The sequence below is a fragment of the Neofelis nebulosa genome, chromosome 2, assembly GCF_028018385.1.
Source record: "Neofelis nebulosa isolate mNeoNeb1 chromosome 2, mNeoNeb1.pri, whole genome shotgun sequence".
In the NCBI taxonomy this organism is placed as follows: Eukaryota; Metazoa; Chordata; class Mammalia; order Carnivora; family Felidae; genus Neofelis; species Neofelis nebulosa.
This window is the reverse complement of record NC_080783.1, coordinates 156,832,514-156,858,107: the sequence shown is the minus strand read 5'-3', so window position 1 is coordinate 156,858,107 and position 25,594 is coordinate 156,832,514. Positions and strand designations below refer to the sequence as shown.

General features: G+C 34.9%; 1 protein-coding gene across 6 annotated transcripts in view; it reads left to right on the top strand.

Annotated features, from left to right (window-relative positions):
- The window catches only part of DNAJB4 (DnaJ heat shock protein family (Hsp40) member B4), a 50,695-nt gene extending 31,261 nt beyond the window's left edge, over nt 1-19,434 (top strand). For 3 of the 6 annotated variants that reach the window (XM_058716900.1, XM_058716902.1, XM_058716903.1), the window contains exons 2-4: nt 9,634-9,875; nt 15,946-16,514; nt 18,230-19,434. In XM_058716900.1, the coding sequence (XP_058572883.1) occupies nt 9,665-9,875; nt 15,946-16,514; nt 18,230-18,463 (1,014 nt within the window). In that variant the 5' untranslated portion in view covers nt 9,634-9,664 and the 3' untranslated portion in view covers nt 18,464-19,434. Of the gene's footprint in view, nt 1-9,469; nt 9,876-15,945; nt 16,515-18,229 lie in introns of those variants that run through there. The other 3 variants (XM_058716904.1, XM_058716905.1, XM_058716899.1) reach the window with 2 other exon arrangements.
- The last annotated feature ends 6,160 nt before the right edge of the window (nt 19,435-25,594 follow it).

Below are 25,594 nucleotides of genomic sequence, written 5' to 3'. Positions count from 1 at the left end.
CTGGTGAACTTCTAGTGATAAATCACTATTACCCAGAGTTCATAATTTACATTAGGGTTCACTTTTGGTGTTGTATATTCTATGATTTTGGACAAATGTAAAATGACATGTGCCCACCATTTCAGTATCATACAGAGTAGTTTCACTGCCCTAAAAATGCTCTGTACTCTACCTATTTATCCTTCCCTTTCCACTAACTCCTGCCAATCACTGATTTTTTTTTTACTGTGTCCATAGTTTTGCCTTTTCCAGAATGTCATATATAGCCTTTTCAGGCTGGTTTCTTTCATTTAGTAATATGCACTTACGGTTCCTCCAGTGTCTTTTCACGGCTTGGTAGCTCATTTCTTTTTAGTGCTTAATAATATTCCATTGTCTGAATGACCACAATTTATCACATTCACCCACTGGAAGACATCTTGGCTGCTTCCAAGTTTGGGCAATTACAAATAAGGCTTCTGTAAACATCCATGTGCAGGTTTTTGGGTAGATCTAAGTTTTGAGTTTCTTTGAGTAAATACCAAGGAGCATGATTGCAGGATTGAATGATAAGTGTATATTTCGTTTTTTTAAGAAACCGTCAAATTATCTTCTAGAACGTACTATTATTTTGCAGTACTACCAACAATGAATGAGAATTCCTATTACTCTATATCTTTGCCAACATTTGGTGTTGCCAGTGTTCTGAATTTTGGCCATTCTTCTAGGTGTGTTGTGATGTCTTTGTTTATTTTCACTTCACTGATGACTTTTGATATGTAGCATCTTTTCATATGCTTATTTGCCATCTGCTAGTCTCCTTTAGTGAGGTTTCTTTTAAGGTTTTTGGCCCATTTTTCTTTTTATAAATTTTTTTTATGGAAAATTTTTTTCAATGTTTATTTATTTTTGAGAGACAGAGCATGAGTGGGGAAGGGGCAGAGAGAGAGGGAGACACAGAATCTGAAACAGGCTCCAGTGCTGACAGCTGTGTGTCAGCAATCTGTGCTGACAGCTCAGAGCCTGACTTGGGACTCAAAGACATGAATGTGAGATCATGACCTGAACCGAAGTTGGACATTTAACCAACTGAGCCACCCAGATGCCCCCTTTCAAAAAAATTTTTTTAATGTTTATTTATTTTGAGAGGGAAGGAGAGAGAGAGAGAGAGAGGGAACACAGAGAGAGAGCCGGGGAGGAGGAGATAGAGAGGGAGAGAGAGAATCCTAAGTGCTAACAGTGCAGAGCTCCATGGGGGGCTCATACTTACTAACTCTGAGATCATGTCTTGAGCCAAGGTCAAGAGCCAGATGCTTAACTGACTGAGCCACCTAGGCACCCCTGGCCCATTAAAAAAAAAAAAAAAAAAGTTTATTTATGTATTTTGAGAGAAAAACAGAGAGAGGGAGGGAGGGGCAGAGAGCACGAGAGAGAATCCCAAGCAGGCTCCACGCTGTCAGTGCAGAGCCCGAGACGGGGCTCAAACTCATATACCATGAGAACATGACCTGAGCTGAAATCAAGAGTCAGACGCTCAACCGACTGAGCCATCTGGGCGCCCCTCTTTGGCCCATTTTTGTAATTGGGTTGTTTGTTTTCCTGTTGTTGAGATTTAAGAGCTCTTTATATATTTTGGATAATAGTCTTTTATCAGATATGTCTTTTGAAATATTTTCTCCTAGTCTGTGGCTTGTTTTCTCATTTGCTTGACAATGTCTTTCTCAGCAGAAAATTGTAATTTTAATGTAGTCCAGCTTAACAGTTCTCTCTTTCATGAACTGTGCCTTTGGTATTTTATTTAAATCATTGCCAAACCCAAGGTCATCTAGATTTTTTTCATATGTTCTAGTATAGTTTTGCATTTTTACACTTAGGTCTGTGATCCATTTTGAGTTAATTCTTGTAAAAGGTTTAAGGTCTGTGTCTAGATTCATTCCTTTGCAAGTGGATGTCCAGTTGTTCCAGCACTGTTGGTTGAAAAGACTATTTTTTTCCTCCATTGTATTGCCTTTGCTCTTTTGTCAAAGATCAGTTGACTATATTTATACATCTCTATTTCTGGACTCTCTATTCTGTTCTATTGGTCTATTTGCCTGTTCTTTCACCAATACCAGTCTGGATTACTATGTTTGAAATACAGTCAAGGTATTTGAAATTTGCATTTGAAATACAAGTGTATGTATTTGAAATACTATGAATGCTACCTATGTGAAGGTTTAATGATTGTAAATTTTAGTGAAGTCAAGATGAATAAGTAACAAGTATTAACTGGAGCATTTGGAAAGAGCCATTTATTCTTAGTTGGACAGCTGTTGTGTGTGTGGATGCATACACTTGTAAATAAAGACATTTTATTATCCCTATGGTGTAGTAATTATTTTGTAGGAAAAAGTCCTTCTAGTTGATATGATGAGATCATTGTTATCACAATAGTACTCAATACTTCCATAGTCCTCATTATGTGCCAGTCACATTTAAGTGCATCACACATTTATCTCATTTAATCCTCACAACAGCCCTATGAAGTAGATATTAATGTTAATCCCATTTGACAGATAAGGAAACTGAGGCATAGTAAAGTTAAGTCCAAGGCTCCACAGCTGGAGTCATGTTGTCAGGACTCTAACCCTGGCAGTCTGGCTCTAAAATCTGTGTTTTAACCAGTACACAATCAATATTATATTCCCTGGCGCCACCCTAGCAAATTTTATAACCACTATTCAACTCTCTTTTTTTTAAAAAAATGCTTATTTATTTTGAGAGAGAGAAGAGAGAGAGTGAGCAGGGAAGGGGTAGAGAGAGAATCCCAAGCAGGCGCTGCACTGTCAGCACAGAGTCTGACACGGGGCTCTATCTCATGACCCTGAGATCACGACCTGAGAGAGATCACGACCTGAGACAAAATCAGAAACCCACTGAGCCAACCAGGTGCCCCACCACTATTTAACTATCTAAAGTACTGTGAGGACAAGTGTAAAAGAGCCTCAGTCTGTTTATTCTTGGATAAGAAGTATTAGGGAATGGAAGTCACAACTTACTAAAATTAATCACTTGATGAGAAATTTCTGAACTAAATGTACCTACCCATTTATGAATTAAATATCGACAGAAAAAGTTTTCAACAGGAGCATTGGTAAAATATTAGAAGTCGTTTGCCTTCAAGTATTTAAGTGATGATCTGAATTTTAATAATAATTTCTTCTGAGACTCTAGAAGGCATGCTGTCTTTCTTTGTACTAATGTATTATAAACTGGGAAATGATTTGTGAATTGGAGAAAAAAACTTTTTTATTGTATATTAATAAAGCCAAAGTAGAAGGTGAAGATGGTATCAGTTGAATGACTAGTTAGGTACTTTTAGGATTTTTAGTGTGTGATTCAAGTGCTATCTTTAGCTCTGATATCTAAACATATTTAATATTTGAAACTGATTATACAATCAAAAATAATTTCTTTTTTTTTTTAATTTTTTTTTTTTTCAACGTTTTTTTTTTATTTATTTTTGGGACAGAGAGAGACAGAGCATGAACGGGGGAGGGTCAGAGAGAGAGGGAGACACAGAATCGGAAACAGGCTCCAGGCTCCGAGCCATCAGCCCAGAGCCCGACGCGGGGCTCGAACTCACGGACCGCGAGATCGTGACCTGGCTGAAGTCGGACGCTTAACCGACTGCGCCACCCAGGCGCCCCTCAAAAATAATTTCTGTAAAAATAATTTATCTATAGTTACTATGAAAGCATAATATCCCAAATAAGGAATCTTTGTTAAAGTTATTGAAAAAATATGTATAATGTCATTAGAATTTTTACTGAATTCTGGCCCATGTCTCCCTAAAATAGAGTGGCACACTTCCTCCAAATAAATTATTGGGCCCAAAACCATTAAACCATGTTTAAAAAAAAAAAAAAAACTTTGATAAATAAAATAATAAATACACTTAAGTTTTCTGACTTGGTTGAAAAAATTAAAATCTCTTAAAATACATTATCTTTACTTCAGTTAGAGATGAACCACCCCTATTCCAGCATGAGAACTTAATCTTGTAAACTGTAAATATTAAGGAGAAGAATCTTTGTAATATTAATTAATTAATTAATTAATTTACTTACTTACTTGTTTATTTTTAAAGTAAGCTCTATACCCAATATGGGGCTTGAACTCATGATCCCAAGATCAAGAGTTACAAGTTTTATCAAATGAGCCAGCCAGGTGCCCCTGTAATTTTCTTTTAATAAACAGAAGAGAATTGTGTTTTCATGGAATAATCACATTAATGTTTGATTAGTAAAAATTTAAAAATACATATACTAATTATATGTCTTTATTAAAAATATAGTAGCCTTAAAGAAATTTAAGGGAAAAAAGTGTATGTTTTATTAACTCTGGTTCTTGTTACCCAACTTTCTGCCATACACATATATATGTATAAAATCAAATAAGCAAGGATCTATGTGATTTTTAAACAGTATTTCAAATAGACTATTATGTAGTTTTTTGGCTGTGTTTTTATTTTTATTTTTATTATTTATTTTTTTTAATGTTTATTTATTTTTGAGGGAGACAGAGACAGAATGCGAGTGGGTTAGGGGCAGAGAGAGAGGGAGACACAGAATTGGAAGCAGGCTCCAGGCTCTGAGCTGTCAGCACAGAGCCCGATGCGGGGCTCAAACTCACGAGCTGTGAGATCATGACCTGAGCCGAAGTCGGACGCTCAACCGATTGAGCCACCCAAGTGCCCCTGTTTTTATTTTTACTTTAAAAAATAGTGGGGCGCCTGGGTGGCTCAGTCGGTTGGGCGACCGACTTCGGCTCAGGTCATGATCTCGCGGTCCGTGAGTTCGAGCCCCGCATTGGGCTCTGTGCTGACAGCTCAGAGCCTGTAGCCTGTTTCAGATTCTGTGTCTCCCTCTCTCTCTGACCTTCCCCCATTCATGCTCTGTCTCTCTCTGTCTCTAAAATGAATAAACGTTAAAAAAAAAAAATTTAAAAATAAATAAATAAATAAGTAAATAAAAAAAAATAAAAAATAGTAAAAGAACCTTGTTCACATCTCAGCTCCATTATCCCTAAAGGCTGCCCCTACTTTTTCCCTTACATACTCTATTTCTGTCATGATCATTATTTACAGGGATGACAATTGGTCACCCACCCTGATTAAAAAAAATCATACAAACAAAACACCCTAATCTCATAGATGAAATAAAACTTAGATGAAAAAATTTTAATGTAAAGTGATTGTGTAATGGATTTTTAACTCCTAAGTGGTAGAGGAGATAGCTCAGTCTGAAAAAAGTAAATGTAACGAGTAAAATTTCTCTAAAATACTATGCAGTTTAATGACTATATTAATCTATTACCCTATTACATCTAGTGCAATGAGTTTATTGGTATGTTCATAGTTTTTTTTCTGTGAATTATTTTTAAGGACAAATTTCCAGGTTATGGTATTTATAGGGATTTAAATTTAAAAAAAATTTTTTTTAATGTTTATTTATTTTTGAGAGGGAGGGGGAGAGAGAGAGAGAGAGGAAGAAAGAGAGAGCATGAAGGGGGGGGGAGGGATGGCAGAGAGAGAGGAGACACAGAAGCCGAAGCAGGCTCCAGGGTCTGAGCTGTCAGCACAGAGCCCGACGTGGTGCTCAAACTCTTGAACCATGAGATCATGACCTGAACCAAAGTCAGAAGCTTAACCGACTGAGCCACCCAGGTGCCCCTTAAAATTGTTAATACTTGTTCCCAAATGATTTTTAAAATTATATTTATTATTTATTTTTTTAATGGATAAATGGGTGTTTATTGTTACCAATTTTGAACTGTCCATTTACATCATACATACTTTTTTGTATTTCTCGCTGTTTTAGTTTCCTAGGGCTGCTAAAACAAATTGTCACAAGGTAAACATCTTAAAACAACAAAAATTTATTCTTACACTTTTGGCAGCTAAACCAAGATGTGGGTAGGGCCACACTCCTTCCAAGGGTTCTGAGAGAATCCTAGGACAGTAGTATAGAGTTATACATTTCAGGAATAACTTTCCTGTTATGAGTGTTTCTCATTCTTTAAAAAAAAATGTAGTGGATTTTAGCTCTTAAAAAAAAAGGGATGTTTTTCCTCAGTAGCCTGAGTGTGCTGTTTTTTTCCCCCCCCTCTGGGCCTACCTAATTTCCTAGGCTCCATGGTGCTTTTTTCTGCTCACTTGACATTGAAGCAATGGAGGAATAGTCAGGCTCACCTGGCTATGGGTATGAGTTGGCCTTGACCCCTCAACTGCCCACTGATGCTGCCATATTTATCTTCTTTATTGCAGTATAGTTGAACACACAATATTACATTAGTTTCAAGTGTATAACACTGATTCAGCAACTCTATAGGTTATGCTGTGCTCACCACAAGTGTAGCTACCGTCTGTCACCATACAATGCTATTACAATACCATTGACTATATTCCCTATGCTATACCTTTCATCCCTGTGACTTATTCATTCCCGTATATAATATCTTTATCCATTCATCCATGAATGGACACTTAGGTTGCTTTCATGTCTCGGCTATTGTAAATAATGCTGTTGTGAATGTGTGGGTGCATATATCTTTTTGAATTAGTGTTTCTGTTTTCTTGGGGTAAAATACCCAGTAGTGGAATTACTGGATCCTGTGGTATTTCTATTTTTAAATTTTTGAGCAAGCTCCACAGTCTTTTTTACAATGGTTGCTCCAATGTACGTTTCCACAAACAGTGCATGAGGGTTCTCTTTTCTTCACATCCTCACCAACATTTGTTATTTTTTGTCTTTTTGATACTATCCATTCTGACTGGTGTGAGGTAATATCTCACTGTGGTTTTGATTTGCATTTCCCTGATGATTAGTGATGCCAAACATCTTTTCATGTGTCTGTTGGCATTGTTCCCAAATGTTTGAAAGAATTATTTACAGTACTCATTTTACCAAAACCTAGCTAGATTGTTTTATTATTTAAAATCTTCAAATTATAACTGCTTATTTAATAACTTGAAATTTCACAGTTGAGATGAATTCTTGCTTTTCAGGTTTACCACTATGGTTCTTTTTTGTGTGTATGATATTTGAAGAAATATAAAAATCCTTTATCATCCTTCTCTACATGTAGAAAGTCAGATTTGTTTCCATTTGTTAATAGGTAATGCATTTCTTCGAAATGTGAAAGATCTAGTCTCGGGTTCTAAAGTCATTTAATATGCCAAGTCCTGGTAATATTTCTACCTATCTGAAAATGATTAAATCAGATAAGAATCTGTTTTTTTCTTTCCTCCCAGCATTACCTACCAGAACAATTCAGGCTTTTCACAGATAGTAATGTCAGTGTTCCTTTGGTAATGAGTATTTTAAAGGAATTCTTTTGGAAATCAATTCTAGAAAAGGTGATTTTTATTATATTTTTACTCCTACTGTAGATGCTGTACTTCTACAGGACTTCAGCTTGCAATTTTTTTTAAGTAGGAGTTTTAAGTTGACTTTGGATATTAGCATTTTCCCCTAAGGTTTTTGGATTTGAATGTTAACCTTTTGACATTGAGTATTCCTTGATGGAACTAAAAAATTTGCTTGAGTGGCTGACAAATCTTTGTAATCTGTAAATAAGCTAGAAAGATGCTATTCGTTTCTAATACCAAAGTATTTTTAAAGGAGAGAGTTTTGAAAAACAGGAAATCCTAGCTGTCAAAGTAAAAAGATGAATGTTCTGAAAGAATTGCTGAATCATTAATGTAATACTGCTTGGCATATAGAGTAGGTGTTCCCATATCTTTAAAGGTTAACATGTGATTGTTACCTTTTCACTATACTCTAAACATATATGTACATTTACTTTTCCTTTTTTTTTTTTTTTTTTTTTTTTTTTTTTTTTTTTAATTTTTTTTTCAACGTTTTTTGTTTATTTTGGGGACAGAGAGAGACAGAGCATGAACGGGGGAGGGGCAGAGAGAGAGGGAGACACAGAATCGGAAACAGGCTCCAGGCTCCGAGCCGTCAGCCCAGAGCCTGACGCGGGGCTCGAACTCACGGACCGCGAGATCGTGACCTGGCTGAAGTCGGACGCTTAACCGACTGCGCCACCCAGGCGCCCCCATTTACTTTTCCTTTAAATGTTCTTTGTTTTCTTCCAAGTTTACAGATTTAAGGTATCTATAGGGCTGTGTGCAATTCTTTTGACATTTTCTTATTAATCCATCTTTCCATTATATTAGAAATGGGAACATCTTTGAAAAGATGACAAAACAATAGGAGATAAAAGATGAGTAATATAGATTGAAAATATTTCTCATAAATATACAAAATATATACAAAAAAGCAGATATCAAAAGGGTATGTAAATGATATGACATAAACTTTGTTAACAAAAAAACAAATACAAAACTATAAATATCATAAATATAAATATAATATAAATATTCATAGGAAAAAATGACTACAAGGAAATATACTTAGCAGGAATTACATAAAGTGGTATGATAGGGAGGTTTTTATTTTATTCTTTTTTCTTTCTGTGTTTTCCAAAACGTTCAGCAATGAGTATTGATAATTATAATTAGCAAATGTGTTTTTAAAAGCAAAAATATTTCTTATATCGCTGCCCTGTAAATAGCATATCCAGATTTTAAGATGATCCAGTTAAGGTCTTATAAGAAACGTGAGTATTTACTGTCTGTAACCTGATACTTTTCTTCTATCTTTCCTGCAGCACAAAAATTCTTTAAATAGTGACCCTAAGAATTGGGCGGAGACAGAGGTGGGGGGAGTGGGATCTCATTCTGTTTTTGCTAAAGTAGCTAAAATCAGATAAGAAGCTTTCACAAATATTTAGTTGCCAGAACTACTAACTCTTGTATATTACAGAAAACTAGTTAAAACCACTAACTAAGATAATATTTAAGTCCTTGACTGCTTTTGATGTTTATGATATCCTTTTACAATGTGAAATTGGTATGTTGACCTCCTGGCATTTCTGATTGATAGATCCCAGGAATTCTGAAAATGACACAAATTATCTGAAAAATGTTAATTTAAACAAACCATATTTTAGCATTGTGTATCTTATATTTGGATAACTTGAAATTGAAATTAAAATACCTAAAATCAGTTCAAGGGTACCTTTAAATTTGTATAATGCCTTTAATTTATTTTAACATAGGATGCCTATTGGCTATAATTATTTTGGTTTTTTTCTCCGACAATAGAGTAAATAAAAACACAGTTATGATATTCTGTGCTGAAATATTGGGTTCTTAATCCACTTAGCTTCTTAAAAAGGAAATAAAAATGGTAGAGCCAGAAGGAAAATGAATAGTTAATCGTGGAGGAGGAGAAAACCTAGCTCTGTACTTTGACTAGAGGCAGCTGGGGAAGTGACGTCCTGTAGCATTTGCTGTTCTAGAAAGTACAGAGACACGTAGTGAAAATGGGAGGATCTAGAAGGAGGCTGTCTCCTGTGTAGTGTATATTTATCTGTAAGTAAGCCTTTGGGGAAGGAATTAAATAGAGACGCTGCTTGCTTGCTGCCTTAAGACAGCGAAGCTGAATTGCTGATTTGCTTTAACTTTTAAAATACCCAGCTCGGTTTATTTTTCTTGGAATCGTTGTATTGCTAAGACTGGGGACGCTGTTTTCTTTCACAAAGGGAAATCTAAGTTCATTTCAAGGCATTCGAAATGGGGAAAGACTATTATTACATTTTGGGAATTGAAAAAGGAGCTTCAGATGAAGATATTAAAAAAGCTTACCGAAAACAAGCACTCAAATTTCATCCGGACAAGAACAAATCTCCTCAAGCAGAGGAAAAATTTAAAGAGGTCGCAGAAGCTTATGAAGTATTGAGTGATCCTAAAAAGAGAGAAATATATGATCAGTTTGGGGAGGAAGGTAAGTATTCTGTGTATATCTTTAAGTCCCTCCAGCTCTGTCTCTCTTTCTCCCCCGCTTTCAGCTTTCTGGTCATAATTAAATTAAATTATCAGGCATCAAAGTAGAAAGACAAATAGATAAAAGCAAGATTTCATCTCTGATCATATGAATAAATATTATTACATAGCTGTGAATGAAATGTATTTGCTTGCCCTTTTTTTGGAATTTTGTAATATATATATTCTACCAGTAGATTTATGTTAACATTGTATATTTGAAAAGAAACCTTAAATTCCCTTGCCCATTAATGAATTGTGTCAAAGTCTTATGCAACCTGTTTTGTTTTCTAATGAATTTTCTGCCAGAACCAATAAAGATCCTTCAGTCATTTAAAATTTTAACATTGGCAGTTCACATTCTGGGTAGTTTATATTTTATTCGCAAAAACTAGAGAAGTTTTTTGCCTTTCTGATAGCAATTTAGTTTAGATGGAACAAGACAGAATCGTCTCCCTGAGAAGCAGAAGGCCCAGGCATTCAGCTGTAGTTGTTTTTGGCATTCCGCCTGGAGAGGAAAGAATTTTCCTGATGTCATAAAATACCAGAACAAGTTTTTAGCTTAATTGTAAACAGTAAGTGTGTGCCAAGAAACTGAGATCTCAGAAATACAATTTTTGACCTAAAATGGCCACCTAGTTAGAACAATTATTGATTTACTTTTAGGTAACATTATTTCTTTTGAAATTTTACTATCTAGGTATTGAGGAAAGCGTGACAACTTCCCTTTCCTCTCCCTGCCATACTTTTGTTTCTTGCACTGTGAGATCGGAAACTAGTTGAATACAGTAAACAGGGGTTATTTAAGATTATCCTTTTATCATTCTGGATTTTAAATTAAATTTGTCCATCATCTCCATATAAATGTAGCTATGAAGACTATTTTAAATTGCTAATTAACAGCAACAACAAAAACACTTTAATTCCTATAGGTTCTGGGATTTTTAACATTTCAAATCAGGACTAAGTTATTTCATTATTTTTTTTCCTCCCAAAATGTTCTCTTTTAAATCATTGTAGTTATGAAAACTTTTTTGTTATTTCTTTGTCTCCTTTATTGCATTTAACGTAAAATTTTCCTAATTAGAAATATACCCTAAAATACAGTGAAGCACTAACTCATTAAAAAAAAAAATTTATATAAGCAGCGTGATTGTGTAGAAACTTTTTTCTTTTTGTTTTGTTTGTTTTTCTTTTTGATCTGAGTTGCCTTAAATTGCAGTTTCTATTGTTGGTGATGAGGACCTGCAGTGTCAGGCTCTTACAAGATAAATATTGAAAAAGGCAAATAATGGCCAGTTCAATTCTGCTTATTCCTTATGGCCATACTAATCAAAATACGATTTGGTTCATCTCAAAAGCTAACCAGGATTGTGAGATACTTATAATATACTCTTTCTGAAGAAGTTATTTGTGATTTTGTAAAGGAATTCACAAACATGAAGCAACACTATACATTCCCAAGAAAAAGCAGATATCCACTGCTTAACCCACATCTCCCTGATGGCTCAAGTTTGTTTATGACGAAGCCATAGAATTCAGTGTATACTAAGGATATTTATCTCCAGAATTTTCAAGTCATCCAATGAGACATTTTTCTTGGCTTAATATTACCTCTTAATAGTGTTTCTCTTCAGTAGTATTTCTCTAGTTTGATTTTTACTGGTCATCATCACAGTGAGTGAATTTTTAAAGAACAAAAGCAGTATCATCTCTGTACCCTGAATCTTTTTTTGTTCTTGATTCAGATAATTGCCATAAACAATAAAGGTAATAGAGAGGGGAGAATAAATTTTTTAAAGCATTGAAATATATTCAGAAATATCATTCTCTAGTTAGGAGTTATTTGAAAATACAGTTAAATGAAAGTTATTTGATGATGTTTTCAAAAGTATTCTTCCTTTACAGAAAAGCATTATATTTATTTGCTCTTTATTCAGAATAGCTCATTTATTCTTTGAAAAAATCCCTTTTAGGTATACTGTTTAAATGTGGGAAAACATTTTTTCTCTTTGCCTTTCATTGGTCAGTTTGTATCTGCAGGCCTGGTTCCATAGCTCTATGTGTTTCTTCAGTAGTAACAAAACACTGAATGTTAGGACTCTGGAGCTGTTAGTAATTTATATGATATGCTTGTTTCCCCCAGTTATTACACTCGCTGTCAAGGTCTAGGACAGTGGGAACAGGAACCATGAACTGAGAAGTATATGAGTTGAACATGCTAAATTTATATATTTAGAGACTAAGAGAACCAGTGATCCAGTTTATTCATGTTTTGAAAATCTCTAATATCCACAGTTTTAAATGCTGGGTTTTAAAATTTTTGGACAAAACTAAAGATGTTTTAAATTTACCGTATGACCCAGCAGTTCTGCTCGTAGGAATCTGTAAAGAGAAATGAAAACATAGGTCCACAAAAAGATATGTACATGAATGTTCATAGCAGCATTAGTTGTAATGGCCCCAAACTGGGAACAATTTAAAAGTACTATCATTAACTGAATGGATAAACAAAATGTGATATATATGTATGTGTGTACATACACACGGACACACTGGTATACTACTTAGCATTAAAAAGATTGATTTAATGAAACATGCTATAACATGGATGAACCTCAGAAACTATGCTAGATAAAAGAAGTCAGATGTCAGAGGCTACATATGCTATGATTCCATTTATTGAAATGCATGGAAGAGGCACATTTATAGAGAAAGCAAGTGTATCAATGGGTTGCCTAGTGCTAGAAGTGGGAGCAGGGATCAGCTACAAATAGAAAGTAGAGAACTAGTTAGGTTGATGGAAATGATCTATACCTGGATTGTGATGATGGCTGCACAACTCTACAACTTTACTAAAAACACTGATTTATATATTTGCAATGGGTTAATTTTATAGTATGTAATAAATAAAGCTATTTTTAAAAATAGAGAAATGTTCTCCATAGTTGAATCATTTAAAAACAAAAACACCCACAACTACAGAAATTTAAAATTGGATTTTGAACCTGTATCTCCTAGAAGGTTTTAGGTTTGTGGTTCAATGGATTTCAACAGAAGTTTGTATTAAAATGCTTTAAAAAAAAAAAAAAAAAGACTTTCAGTAATGCCTCCTTACAGCATCCTAGATCTGTAACCCTAGATCCTAGATCTCTTTTCCTTTATGCCTTTTTTTGGTATGTAGTTTATTGAGTAACTTTCTTTAACTACTGAAAGGTAGTATTTATAATGATCAAACTTGTGTTTAGTATATTAATCTTTATACTCACTTGTTCCTTCTTTATGTAATCAACTGAATCTCTTTATTTGCCATGTATTTTTAAAAATAAGTTGAAATTTTGAGTCAAGACTACTTAAAGGATCTCATTATTCTAGTAACTTTGTAAGTCTTGCTATAAATCTAGATTTTTACATATCAAATCTCCTTGAAATAAGAGTTGTTAAAGTCCTGTAATTTTTTTATTTGAAATCCTAATTCTTCTCCAGTGCTGCTTCTTTTGACAAACTTTCAACTAACTAGTGGAAATTATTGTTATGGAGAGTATACCGAACACATACTTGTTTTTGGATTGCAAATTGGTTGGTTTGTTTTTAAATAATAGCAGTCTTGCTACACAGCATGGGCAAATGTTGATTCCAGAGTATATTCCTTATCATGAAAAGTGATGATGGTGTCTAGAAAATATTTTGGAGAACAGAGGGAATCCAGTTGAATATTAAAATTTTCCATGAGCACTCAAAATGTATGTAATAAAGAGTTGACTGTATAGTTGATAACATGCCTGTTATAATTCAGGTGCTAGGCAATCAAGTGATACTTACATAATATTTCATGTTATATTGTTATGAACATTGGTATGATTTTCTCAGTCATTGTAGTAGCCTTGTACTTAATCTGAGCGATGTATGTACTTGACTGTTTAGTGTCAAGGAAAACCTCAAAGCTCCATTGTCAGCTCTGATAAATGTCACTTCAGACTGTGTGAATCTTCTCAGAGCCTCTGTAATCCTGACTGAGTTACCATTTTTGGCAGAGAAGAGAAGAGGTTTTAAGGAAAAGCCAAACCCATAGTGTAATAACTTAAAATGTTGTTCTTTCTTTTCATGAATTTATTATGAGTCCAAAATATTTAGATTTTGTCTTGTGGAGAGTTAGATTGGGCAAGCTAATGTACTCAACTCGTTCTTAAACTATTATACTCTATTATATTTGTGGGATAAAAGATGAAATGATTGAAGTAATTTAAGCATTGGTTCAGTCACATTGGTCATGACCTTGAGCTATATACATAACTTGTCATTTATAAAACTCTGTCACTATCTTTTTTTAACATTTGGAGTTAAAACTGTACCACTAAAAATTATAAAAAGAAGTTTTGTGTGAGCTGCATGTTAAAACTCCTTGTCCTGCTTATACTTGTCATTCTCTTTCTGAAAGGAACATCCTAACTGCTATTTGGATGTATCATTCAATACATATTTTAACAGTTTTTCAGATTATTAAATTTTTCTTAGTCTCTCCAGATTTTTATTCATGGATGAAGGTAAAAATTTAAACATCAATTGAGACTGTTGGATGAAAAAGAATATATATATATGTTTGTTTTGAAATTTTAATTTTTATTCCAGTTAACATACACTGTTATATTAGATTTGGGTGTACAATACAGTGATTCAATACTTCCATACTATATGTGTACTTTTTAATGGAAGAAGCCAAATAGAATAAAACATGCAAAACTAAATCTCTTTGAAAGCATGCTAGGTGATTCCAGTATAATTTTTTATTATTAAATCTCTCATGTATGTGTATGTATGATTGTACTTTATATAGCTTTTGCCTCTTCTCTATCCCGACATTCAAGATCCCTTTCAAAGTTTAAACACACTTTAAGAATTAGTTTATTCTCTAGTCAATAAACACGAGCGCCATCATTTTCAGCCCTGTATATGTGAGCAATGCAAAAATGAATAGAATGTATTTCCTGCCCTCAAATTACTCACTGTTTGAAGATATTGGAATCTCTTAATCTCTTGAATTTATCACATTAAAAAATTTTTAGATTCTATTCCTCCTTGTTTCCTTGGTCAGGAATGCCCGTAAGGCTCATTCAGAAACTTTGCTACTACTATAATGATATAAATCCTTGTCAGTATTGATCCTTTAAAAGACCACTATACTAATGTTTGATGGGTCTTTAACAGAAACTGTCTTTAGTATATAGCAGAAAATGCAGCCTCAAAAGTATAATTGTTTGTGAACTACATATTACTTAGTTGAATCTTAAAGAACAGGGTCAAAAGGTCACTATCTCAGAGTCTGAAGCAAGTTGTGCACAACAGACAGAAATAACCAGTCCAAAGGACTTACAGAGTGTTTATAGCTCTTGATGTTAGTCTTCTTTCTACATAGTGTTGAAATTAATGCTATCACAGGATATGCCTAAACAATTTTGTTAGCTAGAATAGGGTAACAGTTTAAAGAAACATTTTTCATAATGTGTCCTAATAAAATTTTTCCCCTTTCTGCCACAGAAAGAGTTCTATTTTAATTCTTAAAGTAAAAGATGATCTAAAATGAAGCTAGTTAGTATGAATATGGTATTTTATATTATTGATTATGCTCTATAATGATACTTAAAGATTTAAGTTATGCATTTTGCATCTATTACCAAAGACCTTTCAATTGTCGTCTTTTGAAAACTTACATACGTCAGGTTATCAAACCAGTGGTTTATGAAACAAGAGGTTCCTGACTTTATTTTCTTACTTATGTATAGAACAAAGATTCAGGAATAAATTATCACTAAAGATGGGGATGTGGAGGAAGAATTTGAAAGCTAAACATTTAACTTAGGATGGAATGATCAAAAGTTAGGTAACTGTTCTGTATTTAGTTACAATGGCATTTCTGGCCAATCTTAATAAATTATAACCTAAGGTGGCCAAAATCTTATTAGGGATACAACTTTGAAAGTTTAACTTTCGAGAGTTGCAAGCTTTTTTCTAATCATGTTTATTTGTTCATTTAGGGTTGAAAGGAGGAGCAGGAGGTACTGATGGACAAGGAGGTACCTTCCGGTACACCTTTCACGGTGACCCTCATGCCACATTTGCAGCATTCTTTGGAGGTTCCAATCCCTTTGAAATTTTCTTTGGAAGACGGATGCCTGGTGGTAGAGATTCTGATGAAATGGAAGTAGATGGAGATCCTTTTACTGCCTTTGGATTCAGCATGAATGGATATCCAAGAGACAGGAATTCTGTGGGACCATCCCGCATTAAACAAGATCCTCCAGTTATTCATGAACTTAGAGTATCACTTGAAGAAATATATAGTGGTTGTACCAAACGGATGAAGATTTCTCGAAAAAGGTTAAATCCTGATGGAAGGAGTTATAGATCTGAGGACAAAATTCTCACCATCGAGATTAAGAAAGGGTGGAAAGAAGGCACCAAAATTACTTTTCCAAGGGAAGGAGATGAAACGCCAACTAGTATTCCAGCAGACATTGTTTTTATCATTAAAGATAAAGATCACCCAAAATTTAAAAGGGATGGATCAAATATAATTTACACTGCTAAAATTACTTTACGAGAGGTAAGTTAGTAGCACCAGGGATTCTGAAACCAGACAGAATTATGCATCTGATCTTAGGGAATTTATCTAAACAATAGCTAATATTTATTAAATGTTTAGTATGTTATTTAAATTCTCATAAGAACCCCCAGAGGTAGTACTACTATAATACCTCTTTTTTTTTTTAATGTTTGTTTATTTGAGAGAGGGAGAGAGAGAGAGAGCGTGCGCGTGTGAGTGGGGGAGGGGCAGAGAGAGAGGGGAACAGAAGATCTGAAGTGGGCTCTGTGCTGATAGCAGAGAGCCCAACGCAGGGCTCAAACCCACAAACCATGAGATCATGCCCTGAGCCAAAGTCAGATGCTCAACCGACTGAGCCACCCAGGCACCCCTATAATGCCTCTCTCATGGGTAGGATTATATTTTCTAAGTTTAGTTACCTGTACTAGCAATTTAAATGCCAACTTTAAGTGCTAACTGGGTTACGTACTATGAAACCTAATATTGGGTTAACTCTACTCAGTTTTTATAGATATGGTTTATGAGATATACATTGGAATTTTATCACCTTAGTCCATGTATAAGGTTTTCCCCAAAATTGTTAATTTGGAGTAATACTTATATAACAAAAAGATATTAATTTAAAATAATTGTTAAAGGTACTGCTTTATAAGTTCTTATTTGTTCTGTTTTTAGATACTGTTTTTCAAATTGCATTATAATCCTGCATATATGGCCATGTCACTTCCCTGCTTAAAATTCTTAAATAATTCCACATAGCATCTACCATAAAGTCCAAACTTTTTAGCTTAAAATGAAAGGTCATTTTAGGGGTGCCTGGGTGTCTCAGTCTGTTAAGCGTCTGACATCATTTCAGCTTAGGTCATGATCTAATGGTTTGTGAGTTTAAGCTAACAGCGTGGAGCCTGCTTGGGATTTTGTCTCCCTCTGTTTCTACCCATAAATGTATATACATTTCCCTAAATTTGCTCTATTATTATCTTATATACATCTATGTCATTGTCTGAGCTCTAGTCTATGGAACACTGTTGTTCCTCGCTCTGCTTCAATACTTGCTAACGGTCCAAAGCTTAGCTCATTCTGTACTGTCAGAAGATAAGGGGGTATGATGGGTGCCCTTTGTCTCACAAAAGACTTCTGCACCTCTGTGCCAATGTTATATATACTGTATTGTTATTACTGGTTTGCTTCTGAGTTCCTTGTGCATTCCCTGAGGTGGGGGTCCCTGTTCATGGTCCCTTAGCTCAGCATCTAGCAGGAATGTGTGGCATATAGTACGCGCTCAGTAAACATTTGTTGACTAAACCAATAAATGTATTTCTTATCCTAATATTTTTCCTTCCAGAGAAGTAGGTACTTACTCTTATTCTATTCTTTTCCTAAATTTCTCCCTCTTTTCTTGTCCATTTCCATCCCTGCATTTTGAATGTTGTAATGGCAGTCTCAAACATTCCATTTCATTTCAGGGCATAGTGGAAGACATCCTTTACTTCTCTTTCCTTTTCCTTCCTTCCCCTTCTCCTTTCCTTCTTTTATAATATGTCTGATCATGCATGTCCTAAAGAGATTTGTTAACAGGGAAAAAGTCTTACAATTATTGATATTCTTTTAGAGGTTAATGTTTTACCTTAGTGGTTTCATTCTTCATACTTGGTTATATTTTTGTTGAGTTTTTTAAGTTTTGGAGTTTGTTCATTTTATTTGGTCTATTTTAGGCATTGTGTGGCTGCTCAATTAACGTGCCAACAATGGATGGAAGAACCATACCTATGTCAATAAATGATATTGTGAAACCTGGAATGAGGAGAAGAATTATTGGATATGGGCTGCCATTTCCAAAAAATCCTGACCAGCGTGGTGACCTTCTAATAGAATTTGAGGTGTCCTTCCCAGATACTATATCCTCATCATCCAAAGAAGTACTTAGGAAACATCTTCCTGCCTCATAGAATGAAAAACTTTGTTACCCATATTTTGATAAGGCACTGAAAATATAAAAGGACTGGCAGTTTACTGATGTAGATGTGAATTCTGTATAAAGATGTGTAAATTATTTTGAGGATTCATTAAATTGCATGAATAGAGACGGGTCAAATAAATAGGCAAAAGGGATTTTTACAGTTAGAGATGAAAAGAAAACCTATTCACTGTATTTTATTTCATTTCTCCCAAATCAGAAATTTTTAGTATTTTGCTTCATGTAGAATTTGTTTTTGTGGAGTTAGTGGATATATTTCTAATAAAGTACTAGCCTATCCTAAAGTACTTTATTTCTTTTATCTTTACATTATCAGTATGATAGGTTCTCATTTATAATGGAAATTTAAATTCTTAACTAAAATACACATGTGATATGTATTTCTAGAAAATTAAAGCCCAAGTCATTTGGAAATGTGGTTGACTAGATTTAAATCTCCATCTGAAATGCTGCTATAGGACTGGTACCCGTAAAAGAATATACTAATGCATATGTTTCACCATTTTGATTTTTAAAGTATGCTGTAGCATTTCTTAATACCATAGTTGTAATGTTCTTAAGGCAGACATTTTCATCATAAAAAGGAAATTAATGGCAATTTATCTCCTGTGGAAATCCCAATTGCCTGAATTACTGATATTTTAGAAATAGGCTGTTTTTAAAATGCCATATGTAATTTTATGCAAGTTGACTATATATCTTGGACTTAATAAATTATAGGCACATTTTATTGTCCACTAGTTTAAAATAATTTGTTTAATAATAAATGTGTTTTTAGAGGAAATATTGTTACTTGGAATTAATTTTCCAATTATACAGTCTTCTATAACTTACTGATAATATGCTATATGTACCTTATGCAATTTCCCTAAAAAGAATAAAGTACCACTATGGTGTTAAACCAAAATATGGGGAAAATAAACACTAACTGCTGCTTATGAATGATGTTGCTACTACTTGTTATGCATATAAATATTTTACTTTTTCATATACATAGATTGCATTTCTTAGGTGTTTTAATTTTTTAAATATATTTATGTTTAAAAAATTGTTTTCTTTTTCTTTTAACTAGAGTAAGAGTGATGTCTTGAAACAAAGTTTTTGGTTCAAAAGTAGTTTTCAGGATGATTGATATATGTACAAGCTATACTGGATCCTATCACTCTTTAGCAGACTAAGAGTCTTTTCGAAAGTCAATAAATAGGTTGTAATTAACACATGCTTTTTACAGCCTTACTGCAATATAATTGACATGCCATAAGCTTACCTTTTTAAAAGTATATAGTTAAGTGGTTACATAACCACTGAGTCCAGAACTTTTCATCACCTGAAAAAGAAATTCCATATCCATTAGCACTCACTTCCTATTCTTCAGTGTCTGGCAAACACAAATCTACTTTCTGTCTCTATGGATTAGAGATGTGTATTCTGCACATCTAGTATAAATGGGATCAAAGAATATGTGGCTTTTTTTCACGTAGCTTCTTTCACTTAGCATGACATATTCAAGGTACATCCATGTTACATCATGTATCAGTACTTCTGATGATTCCTTTTTTATGGCCAAATAATGTTCTGTTCTATGGAGATACCACATTTTGTTTATCCATTTATTAGCTGATGGGCATTTAGGTTATTTCCATTTTTTGGCTGTTGTGAATAATGCTGCTATGAACATTTTTATACAAGTTTTTGTGTACATAACTTTTCAATTTTCTTGGGTATATATCTAAGAATAGAATTGCTGGAAATCATCACATGCTTTAGTTGCAAATGGAACTTCACCAGCTCAGTCAGTAGAGTATGTGACTTTTAATCTCCAGGTTGTGTGTTTGAGCCCCACATTGGGTATAGAAGTTACTAAAAATAAAATCTTAAAAAAAAATGTTGAAAATGCCAGAGAATTCAGCTAATCACACTTACTATTCCACCTAATTAATAAATAATTCCTTTATAACTTTGGTTCCCTGAACAACTAAAACTCCTTAGGGAAGGGGTGCCTGGGTGATTCAGTTGATTAAGTGCCCGACTCTTGATTTCAGCTCAGGTCATGATCCCAGGGTCATGGGATCGAGCCCCGAGTGAGCTCCCCACTGAGCATGAAGCCTGCTTAAGATTCTTTCTCTCTCTCTCTCTGCCCCCACTTGTGCACACACACAGTCTCTCTCTGTCTCTCTAGAACAAAAACAAAAGCAAAAAAAAAAAAAAAAAACCCTAAACTTCTTAGGGAAGTATAAACATCATAGAAACTTTCTCACAGGTGTAAAGAGAACTGAAAGCATCAGTCAGAGTGGTGGATATGATTTCTATATTAAACCTACTGTCATTTATTGCAATTTTCTTGATTAAGCCTTTTCTCCTAAATAAAGGATTTGTGGATTAGGTAGATGGATAATCTTTGGATTAAAAAGTATTTTTTCTTTAAAGTACAGAATTATTGGGCACCTGGGTAGCTCAGTCGGTTAAGTGTCTGACTAAATCTCGGCTCAGGTCATGATCCCAGAGTTGTGGGACTGAGCCCTGCATTGGGCTCCATGCTGAGTGTGAAGCCTTCTTGGGATTCTTTCACTCTCTCTTTCCTTCTGTCCCTCCCCACTTGCTCACTCTCTTAAAAAAAAAAAAAAAAAGTACAGAATTATTCTTCTCTAATAAAAAAATTAATTTTCACTGCTATATACAAACAGTATACCAGTATCTTTCTTGTCTTAAAAGAATACTGATAATGCCTTAGCAAGTAATCGGTGCCCAATTTTTATTTGTTGAATGTTGAATTAATGTAAAAGTAGAGTTTTAAAGGATTCTTACTGATGTAAATTGTGAAGGTACTTTTGATTTTAAAGTGTTCTTTTTTTTTAATTTTTTTTAATTTTTTTTTTCAACGTTTTTTATTTATTTTTGGGACAGAGAGAGACAGAGCATGAACGGGGGAGGGGCAGAGAGAGAGGGAGACACAGAATCGGAAACAGGCTCCAGGCTCCGAGCCATCAGCCCAGAGCCTGATGCGGGGCTCGAACTCACGGACCGCAAGATCGTGACCTGGCCGAAGTCGGACGCTCAACCAACTGCGCCACCCAGGCGCCCCTAAAGTGTTCTTTTTAAGTTCAGCCACATACTTGGATACTTGAAGTACTGTAGATGCCAGTAAGCTAATTGATAGAGATGTTTATCTTTCCTGCAAGAAAAACCAGATGCTCACGCATTCTAATCAGGGTGTGTATAAGCAAGGCGTTCACTGTTCTGTTGTCACTGACCTACCAATCTCAGTTGCGTTCTATAAAGCTACTTCCCACATTTAGTTCATTTGCTTTACTGCCTCTGAAAGCATCTGTTTGTGACCCTTTATCTTTTAGTTCATCACTCCTGCCTATTAATAGCCTTTCTTGGGGGCAAGGAATTGAAAATACTTTTGCTTGTTTATTTTTAAGAAAACACCTATCATTTGACTAGTTACGTTGAATAAAATGAAATTAATACATGTGATTGGACTAGGCAAATGGTTAGAAGTAACTACTCTATTCTTGTATTTCAAAGGTTAAACATTACCCGTAATCTAGTAACAATGTTTATCCAACAATGTGTAATGTAGTGTCCTGCCTGTATACCTGGCTTTCATATCCCCCTTTATGGAGAATTATAGAAAGAAATGTGATTTATTACTTGTAAATTGTAGCTTAATATTTATTTGAATAGATAAGTTTTATGGATTGAATATTTCAACTTTTTTATCATTTCTTTTTTTTCTGTGATAATTTTAGTTCATAAAATTTGTAAAATTTTGGAGCTGGACAGAATTTTAGAGATCACATTTTCTAGATGAGGAAGTAAGCCCAGAGAGGCTAAGGGACTTGCCTATGGCTAAAAAGCAAACTTGTAAGGGAATTCTGAGACTCCCTGTTCCTTATTCTCAGTAACATTTCCTACCAATATGCTATGATGTGCCATTGTTAAATTTCCCAGACTAGGTCAAATTCTGCTAAAGTGCATTTACCTACTTCTTTGTTGCAATCTGTGTAACTCAGCATATTTGAAATACTGTGAGTCATTTTTTTTATTTTTTTTTTATTTTTTTTATTTTAAAAATTTTTTTTTTCAACGTTTTTTATTTATTTTTGGGACAGAGAGAGACAGAGCATGAATGGGGGAGGGGCAGAGAGAGAGGGAGACACAGAATCGGAAACAGGCTCCAGGCTCCGAGCCATCAGCCCAGAGCCTGACGCGGGGCTCGAACTCACGGACCGCGAGATCGTGACCTGGCTGAAGTCGGACGCTTAACCGACTGCGCCACCCAGGCGCCCTGTGAGTCATTTATGAGCATGTAGAATATAAACCTATAATTTGATGGTGTTAACTAGAAAACTTGAAAGATTAATTATGAAAACAGCCGTTTTTTTTAGGGAGAAAAGAGCTCAGAATTGAAATGTATCCATCATTAATTTAAAAAAGATGTACTCCAATGTTATTTTCAAAATACTTCAAGGCCACATCTGAGCTTTTAGATAAATAATATAATTAAATTAACATTTTTCCAAGTAAAAAAGTTGCTATCCAACATATGTGAAATTCTATCATTGGGGAGAGAGAGAGAGAGAGAGGAGGAGAGTTGAAGGGAGGAAGAGGGAAGGAAAAAACCTGCAGATTATATTGAGAAAATTTGTAATGAGTACAATACCATCTATAATCATTTGCAAATGTAGTGATCTCTCCCAAACTAAAAATTGGTAGGTACATCTTCTCTGTAGCTTTTAGAAATTTGGTTTGTATCAATGCAGTTCTTAGGCCATTCTTACAGAGATAATTATTTATTTTTTTCTTATGTTAAGTAAACTCTTTGCCACACATGGATCTCTAACTCATGATCCCAAGATCAAGTCACATCAAGTCACCAACTGAGCCAGCCAGGCACCCATCTTAAAGAGATTATTTTATGTATTTGTTTTTTTAAACATTTATTTTTTGAGAGAGAGAGAGAGAGTATGCATGAGCAAGCAGGGGAGAGGGACAGAGGGAGAGGGACAGAATCCCAAGTAGGATCCTTGCCCAGCATGGAGCCTGACTTGGGGCTCAATCTCATGACCCTGGGGACATGAGTTGGGCCAAAATCAAGAGTTGGATGCTGAACTGACTGAGCCACCCAGGTACCCTGAGATAATTAAAAAAAAATTTTTTTTAATGTTTATTTTTTGACAGAGGGAGAGAGAGACAGAGCATGAGCTGGGGAGGGGCAGAGAGAGAGGGAGACAGAATCCGAAGCAGGCTCCAGGCTCTGAGCTGTCAGCACAGAGCCCGACAAGGGCTCGATCTCACCAACTTCGAGATCATGACCTGAGCTGAAGTCAGATGCCCAACCTACTGAGCCACCCAGGCACTCCTGTGAGATAATTTTAAAAAGGGGAAACTGGAGATAAGGAACGGAAAAGACTAAAGTAAGTGGCAGAGGAAAATAAGTTTTGGATACAGCCTTAAACATGAGAAATATAACCAGAGACAACCCCATTCCTGTTTGTTAAAGGGGTGGCACTGAGATGAATATAAAAATTCTGGACAGAAAGTAGTATTAAGCTATAATAGGAGGTTCTGTATTAGCGAAGAGCTTGAGAAATATTTAGTGACATTTTTTAATAGGTTAAAAGTTACACAATATTTCAAATCAACTATGTATTTTTGCATCTCTAAGACTGGGTACTGAGGGGTTCAGGAGATGAGATTAACTGAGACTCATAAGATCTGAAAAGTATTGAACATTTAAATTTTTTTTTTTTTTACGTTTATTTTTGAGACAGAGAGAGACAGAACATGAATGGGGGAGGGTCAGAGAGAGGGAGACACAGAATCTGAAACAGGCTCCAGGCTCTGAGCTGTCAGCACAGAGCCCAATGTAGGGCTCGAACCCACGGACCGCGAGATCATGACCTGAGCCTAAGTCTGCCGCTTAACCAACTGAGCCACCCAGGAGCCCCTGAAAAGTATTGAACATTTAGAATGAGGTTAGGCTTCTTCTTAATTGTCTTCTTAATGTGCTTATTAGTGTGTCTAACATAGCAAAAACAATTTCAGGGTGCCTGGGTGGCTCAGTCAGTTAAACATCTGACTCTTGTTTTTGGCTCAGGTCTGTGAGATCAAGCCCCGTGTTGGGCTCTGTGCTGACAGCGTGAAGCCTGCTTGGGATTCCTTCTCTCCCTCTCTCTGCCCCTCCTCCACTCACATATGCGCACGCTCTCTCTCAAACATTAAAAAAACCCCAAATTTGAAACAGTGGGAGTGGGAGATCTTGAAAGGTTTCTAGCGAGCAAGGAATGATAAACCATATATTTATTACTCATTAAATATATAGACTATCATTCTCCTTATTTAATACAATCTTAATTTTAGTGAACCTAAAAACTGACTTCTTAGGGTTGTGCATAAAACTATTTTTTTTTCAGAACAACTTAAATTCCTCAGCTAATCATTGCCGTACCACAATGGTTTCAGAAACAACTCTTTCAGTTGGGGAAAGTATGTTTTACTGTGTTTTTTTTTTTTTATAAATTACACTCCCTTACTTATTAGTCATGAAAGTGGGCACAGCCAACATCAGGATTAATCACACAATAGGAATGATTATGCATTTTATGCCCTTTTTCCAGAGTATTTGATGCATAAATTTTAAAGATTTTTCAGAAGTTAAAATTGAAACTCTGAACTGATAATGGGGCCTTAGCATTGTTTAAAAATTACTTGCTGGGTTATATAGGTTTATTCTCATTAAGTTTGAAAGGGTAAAAATGATGACCAAGTGTGATTTATTCTAGGTGTGCAAGTCTGGTTTATTATTTATAATTTCTCTAATACATCATTGTTCTCACTCCTTTGTGCTATTCCTGTCAAATAGAGTATATTTCTATATGTTGCAGTCACAATACATTACACATACACTGCTTTATACAATTGTTTTTTAAGTAAGTTAAGAAGAAGAAATATGCATTTATACTGTTTTTGTAATTACATTAATTACCTTTGCTGGTGCTTTGTTTGTTCATGCGGATTTGAATTATTAACCTGGGCCATTGTGTTCAGCCTGAAGAACTTCTGATAGTATTTATGGTAAGACAGGTCAGCTATC